This window comes from Vigna angularis, chromosome 1, assembly GCF_016808095.1.
Source record: "Vigna angularis cultivar LongXiaoDou No.4 chromosome 1, ASM1680809v1, whole genome shotgun sequence".
Classification (NCBI taxonomy): Eukaryota; Viridiplantae; Streptophyta; class Magnoliopsida; order Fabales; family Fabaceae; genus Vigna; species Vigna angularis.
In genome coordinates this window covers 6509584-6516423 of record NC_068970.1, presented here as the reverse complement: position 1 = coordinate 6516423, position 6840 = coordinate 6509584, and the positions used below count along the sequence as shown (strand labels likewise).

General features: G+C 29.6%; 1 protein-coding gene across 1 annotated transcript; it reads right to left on the bottom strand.

The window, feature by feature from the left end:
• Nucleotides 1-890: 890 nt before the first annotated feature.
• Nucleotides 891-5812, bottom strand: LOC108322156 (4-coumarate--CoA ligase CCL1). The gene is made up of 5 exons (XM_017554150.2): nt 4763-5812; nt 4499-4694; nt 2460-2673; nt 2269-2371; nt 891-1394 (listed from the first exon to the last, which is right to left on the bottom strand). The coding sequence occupies exons 1-5, from the start codon at nt 5765-5767 to the stop codon at nt 1293-1295; spliced, it is 1620 nt and encodes a 539-aa protein (XP_017409639.1). The 5' UTR covers nt 5768-5812; the 3' UTR covers nt 891-1292.
• Between the last annotated feature and the right edge of the window lie 1028 nt (nt 5813-6840).

Genomic DNA, 6840 nt, shown 5'->3' with positions numbered 1-6840 from the left:
TAATTTATTATTCTTCCTTTAATGTGAGATTTCCAATTATATAATTTAATGCCATTTAACAAAATCTAACGGTTTGTTCTAATACGACTTGGACTTGTTTCTTTCAATTTTATGACATGTCAGTGTGTACAAGACATGATTATAAAGATAATCAATATTATTTTAATTTTCGATTAATAAAAAAAAATATTTTTTCCTAGACAATTTTGAATTTTAACTTAAAATTGTTTTAACGAAGAGATATGACATTTTTAATTAGAGTATTGAGCATTTTGTCTTAATCTATATTTTGTTGGACTTATAATTTATTTTGTTAAAGTTAAACTTTTTACATATTTAATGTTTTGTTTTTCGTTTCACGTTATTATCGTTTATTCTTTTAGTCATGATTATTCTATCTTAGTATTTATATTAAGATTTGTTATATAACTTTTTATAATTGCTTTGTTATGAGATAAATGCATTTTAATTTATTTGCTGATATTTATATTTTATTATTTTTAATTAGTTTTGACTGATCGGAATTTTGTTTATAAGGAAACAATTAATGAATGAAACAAAAATAGAAATACGGCACAATATTTTTTATATATCCCTACCCTACGTCTTTTGTACAATACAACTCTCCATACCTTTTCGTAAAATCCTTATATTGGTTGCTTTTCTTGAATAGTTTTCCTATAAGGAAACTTTTTACAAAACTTTCCGACGATCTCAGAAGAAATGGAAATAATTAAATTAAATATAATGACTAAAAAATATTTATTTATTCTATTTAACCCATTACATTTTTTTGCTACAGTATTTAATTTATCTTTCTCCTATAAAATATACTGTGTTACAAATTTATATTATGAAAATAGCATTATCCTTTTTTCTATCCCTGTCTCACCAAACTTTTGCCTGCTGTTGCAAGATTCAAGTTTTTTTTTTTGGTCCATAAAACAGGGAAATGTAGTTAATAAAAAAACTTTTGGCTTTGATATGAACGAAAAACACAAAATCAAACAGAGACAATGAATTTCCACATCCACCTACCACCACCACTTTGGATGGTCCAGGTCAATCTCAATGTCATAGTAACGTCACTTTTTACGTCACATATAAGATTCTATTGAATTCAATTTGGGCCGTAATTAAAATGTAAGCCCAATAGTTATAGGATTGGGGTGGCTATTCTCCCCACCTTTTCTTGCTATTTTCACCCCTTACTTTTTATTCTATGTGAAGGAAAAACTTATTCGTATGAAATGAATTCATTGTATTAGGCCTCATTTTGAGAAGGGTTGGCCTCAAAGCCTTGCCATCATTTCTCTTCGCAAGATCTTTCCAGAGGCAGACTTTGGAATGGAGCCCACAAAGAAAACCCTGCTGATTCTTTTATAAAACACAACCTGCCACAAAGGAAAAGGCATATAATGTATATTATATAAACATTAAAGACATTTAAATTATTAATTCAAAGGAAAGTCAATCAAAATTCCTATATAAAAATATTTTTATTCTTTTAGTTTTATTTTATTTATATGAGTTTTGTAAATTTTAATATTTTCAATTAAATATCTTTCGTACAGTATATTAAGTATTACATTTTTTATATTTTTTAACTGAGTTTATTTTCTATTATTTTACTTTATCATCTCGCGTAAAAAAAAAAATTTTACATAATGTGAAGAAGAAACAACAATTTCGTTACGTAATATGTTTTAAATTAAAATTATGAAAATTATTTATTATTTTATATTAATCACAATATTAAATCATATTAATCACAAAAAAATTAATCATGATAAAATAAAATGATGCCAAAATAAAAAAATTAATAACAAAAATTTAATTTAAAAATATATATTTTTTAATTATTCCATATATAAATTAAAATTTAATAAGAATTCAGTTAAAATAAAATGGTCATTCCATTCTTTGACATTATTTATGCTAATAAATAAAAATGTAATTATCTCTCTTGATGAAATGTTATATTTTAATTCATAAAAGTATTCTTAACTCATCTAATACTACATTTTAATGGTAGATCAATATCATGAAATGACTATACCCTTAATCCGAGTAAATCGCCTTGTTTCATTTTTTCATCATCTGTATTTTGAGAAATAGAAAATATACTATAATAGAATCACAATATTTTTTGCAAAATATTAACAGTTAAATATTTAAAATCCAAAAGTGACTTTGATCTACTTAATTTCAAAATGTTTCTGTTTATTTGATTTCATTTATCTCTTCAAAAAAACATTAGTTAATTACCTGGTTTGAGATGTATTGCTTGATTTCTTGCTCAGATATATTAGAACCTTTTGATCTTACAACAAAAGCCACTGGAACTTCTCCTGCAACTTCATCCTTCATGCTGAAATAAAAAAAAAAAATCAGAGATAATTAAATTAAAAATTTTGTTATAAGAAAATAATTTATATAATAATAAGTAAAGAACTTACGATACAATAGCAGCATCTGAAATATTGGGGTGAGCAATTAGAATGGCTTCCAACTCCGCTGGAGCCACTTGAAATCCTTTGTATTTGATCAACTCCTTTAATCGATCAACGATGAAAAGTTCATCATCATCATCGATGTACCCAATATCACCCGTATGCAACCATCCCTCCTTATCTATTGTATTTTTTGTCGCCTCTTCGTCGTTTAGGTAACCTAACCAAATATCACAAACAATAACCCATTTCGTAAAACAATTGCATGTGCATAGTTTTTTTTTAATTAGTTTATATGATATCAATTTTAAAGTAGTATTACTTAAAATAGGGTAAAACAGTTTCAAAATTTAATGCAATGTTTTTCTTTTATAATTGAAAAACAATGGAGGAGATAACGTAATTCGAGCATTAGTTTCAAATTTTAGTTTATAATCCACATTACACTCATGTTTTTGCTTATCATATTCCCACAGGAATAATATTCTGAGAAACCTATTTCGTTTGCCTTTACGAAATCGGGGGTATTTATCACTAGTTTCTCCGTGTTTTGACTTACCATATCCATACAGCATTAAAGATAAAAATTAGAGAAAATTATTTAATACATGATTAACACAATTTGAATTTGATTATTCAGTTGTTAGATACCGAAACCCTAATAAAAAGATACAAAATATATATTAGACAAAATATATATCAGACCAATTAAAAATATTTTAGCACTTTGCTTCCCTTAATTAAATTTCCACTTCAAGAATACTTAAGTTCTAACTATTGATGCCATTAACACTTGCTGATAAGAAAAAATATTAATTATGTTTGTTCTTCCAATATAAAAAAATCTTTTACGGTAGGAACTAAATCGAGCAATTTAAACAATACATAATATGGCTTATGAAAAAAATAAAATAATTTCGTACTAAGTAGTCAACAAAACATTAAAAGGTGGAGTTTCTGGCATCTAATATAATTAATTGTTGAAGTATAATAATTAAAGAGTTTTTAATGATTTTTGAAATTGTGTTTATAAAGTACCTCAAATGTAGTTGTGCATAAATTTATAATGCAGTCAATATAGTTTTAACAATTTTTTAAATTTTAAAATATATGTTTACTTTATGTTACAGTCCACATAATTGACGATTTAAATTTTGTGGAATTAATTTTTTTTTTACAAAGAATGAAAAAGGATAAAAACATGAATTCATTATGGGAGAAAAGTGAAAGAAAAAAAAAACTATTATTATAACTCTTCGAATTAAAGTTGCAAGAAGAATAGTTTTTAAAAAAACATGTTTTGAAAGACTACTTTATATAGACATTAATTAATTTAACTATTTGTTTGTAAGTATTTATTTTAAATATAGTGCGGGTAACTAAGAGTAGAGTGACATTTCAATTCTATGTTGATAACTTTTTTTTATGTTATACTTTCTACTTTAATTATGAATAACCTTATTAATCTTTGAAATTATTGTTTTTATATTATATTTGTTACCAAATAGAATTAGAAAAGAGACATTTCGTGTCTCTTTGTACATTTTTTAGAAAAATAAAATTAAATAGTAAGTGGTTATACGGTTGAAAATTTTAAGTGATTTTCTAATGTAATAAAAATATGTGTAGTTTTTTTTTTTATCATGTTAGTTGTTAACATTAAATTGATTACTGTGTTAACGAAGAATTGAACTCGTAATCTATTATCAGTCACTCTTTAATCTTTATTACCAAACCAACTTTAATTAAATGAAAAAATATGTGTAGTAACTTTCAATACTTAAACTTTTCTTTTACTTTTTAATTTTAAAATATAATGAAAGATAATACAAAAATATAAATGTATACATTAGATAAAAAACACTCATTGGACCCTTTACTTAAAAGTTATGGAGAAATATATAGTTTGAAGTTATTTCAAAGTGGATTTTCTTGTGGTTTTTAATTTTTAATTTTTTATTGAATTATCAAGTTATTTAATTTAAATTAGAAACCGAAGTTATTTAATTTAAAGTGGTGATTATGGAAAGAGAAGAAATGTTTACCTTTCATGATCTGGTTGCCTCTGATGCAAATCTCACCTGCTTTATTCCTACGGAGCGAAGCTCCAGTGTGAGGGTGAACGATCTTCATCTCCGCGTTTCTTAGCACGCACCCGCTCGAACCTGATTTCATTTCCACTCCTTCCTTCGCAAAGGATAAGCAGAACGAAATCGCTAATGCCTCTGTCATCCCGTAACCCTGCATGCGTGTATTATAGAGGTCACTCCATCACAAGCGCACAATTCATCATAATCACTCATAGTTACCTGACCGAATATGGCGTTGGGTAGTTTCGCCCTCATACAATTCTCAACTTTCTCTCCCACTGGTGCTGCACCACATATAATCATTCGAATCGATGACAGGTCATATCGCTGCAAGTCTGGACTCTTCGCAATCGACAATACGATGGGTGGCACAAACGCCGCCACGCTTACCCTCTGTTTCTCAACCAACTCTATCAACTTAACAATGTCAAATTCGGGCATTATCAAAACGGTAGCCCCAACTCGAAGAGAACAGAGCAAAACACTGTTGAGGGCATAAATATGGAAAAGTGGAAGCACGCACAACACCACGTCCTCGCTCCGCATATACACATTCGGGTTCTCTCCGTCCACTTGTTGCGCCACGCTCGTAACCAACCCCTTGTGCGTTATCATCACTCCCTTCGGAATCCCCGTCGTTCCTGAAGAATACGGCAGCGCAACCACGTCGTCCGGGAATATTTTAACGCCGGGAATGTCTTTCTCGTTTGCCTCCGTCAACTCCGAGAAGTGAAGGTAACCTTCCGGCGCCGCATCGACGCACATCACTCTGACGTCGTTTTCCCTCGCGAAATCCTTCACTTTGTCCACGTAGGACGCCTGCGTTATGATGAGTTTGGCGTTGCAGGCCGCGGCTTGTTTGGCCACCTCCGCCGGAGTGTAGAAGGGGTTAGCGGTGGTGATGGTGGCGCCGCAGACGGAGGAGCCCAGAAATGCGAAGACGAACTGAGGGCAGTTCCGGAGGAGAAGGAGGATGACGTCGCCCTGGTGGATGCCGAGTTTGTTGAGGCCGGCGGCGACTCTGAGAGCGGTGAGTTGAACGTCGGCATAGGTGAAGCATTCTCCGGTGGCGGCGTTGATGAGGCAGGGTCGGTGGTTGAATTGGGAGATGTTTTGGAAGATGTAAGTGTGGAGAGGGAGGTGCGTGGGAATGCAGATGTCGGGGAGTTTGGAACGGAAAATGAAGTCATGGTTTTGGTGTTGTGTAGATTGTTGTTGTTCCATTTGGGTTGGTGGCAGGCAAATGTGTTTGTTTGTGGGTGTGAAAGGTCGAAGGGAGATGGAAGGAGAGCAACAGAAGCTTGGGTTTGTTATTTGGTTACAATGCTTATTTATATGCATGGGTACTGTGAATTATTTACAGTGTATTATTTAAAAAATTAAAAAAAAATGTTTTTTTTTGTCATTTTATTTTCTAAGAGTTAAATTATTTTTAATTAAAATTGCACTGTAATTTAAAGAAAATAAACTTAACAACGAGAATAGATGTAAAATAGTATATAATTTACGTTATATTGTGCGGTTAAAAGATGTGGATAATTTGTACTTTGTAGTGTTGTTATCTAGAGCCGATTATTTTCTACATTAGCTATGATTCTAATCCAGGCAAATTTATGGTCTTTAGGTTAAATATGATCTTACCATTTCAAATCTTCCTAATTCAAATGAAATTATGTTTTATTAGACCAAGATTTCATATGTCTAAATCCAATTAAACTTTCCTTATAAAAAGACAAAAAAATAATAATAAATGTATCAATCTAATAAAACGGTCACAAAGAACAAGACTTGTATTTAAAAGAGGAAGAAAAAAATGTACAAAATTTATTACATTTCATAAAAGAACTAGAAACATACAAAAATTAGGTAAGATCACACATAAGCTGCCGAATATGTTTGCACATGATTGCAGTCCCTAACCTTCCTAATTCCTAACTTCAATCGCGTACACCTCCTTACCTAATTGCCTATCGAAAATGCTTAATTAAGTTTGAAGTTTATGATAAATTTGATTTTTTTAATATGGTTTTTCTTAAATTTTGTATACATTGAGTACTAGAAAAATTATTAAATATAGTTTTGGTTCATTAAATTTTAGTAAAAAATAAAATTCGTTACTTTTTTTTAAAAAAACTTTGGCTTAATTTAGTCTTCAAATTTTAAATTAATGTATGAATTTAATTATTTTAATCAAAAATTGTTAAAATTATTTAACATTTCAAATATATTTTTAAACTGATACTGAAGAAAAATGTATCATATAAACAATTTGTCAGAATGGTGCAATGGAATGAATG

Coding starts and splice junctions, on each gene's coding strand:
- LOC108322156 (XM_017554150.2), bottom strand. CDS start 5,767: ATGGAACAACAACAATCTACACAACACCAAAACCATGACTTCATTTTC. Junction 2,372..2,459: donor TCAGATGCTGCTATTGTATC/GTAAGTTCTTTA, acceptor TTTTTATTTCAG/CATGAAGGATGAAGTTGCAG. Junction 1,395..2,268: donor AGCAATACATCTCAAACCAG/GTAATTAACTAA, acceptor CCTTTGTGGCAG/GTTGTGTTTTATAAAAGAAT.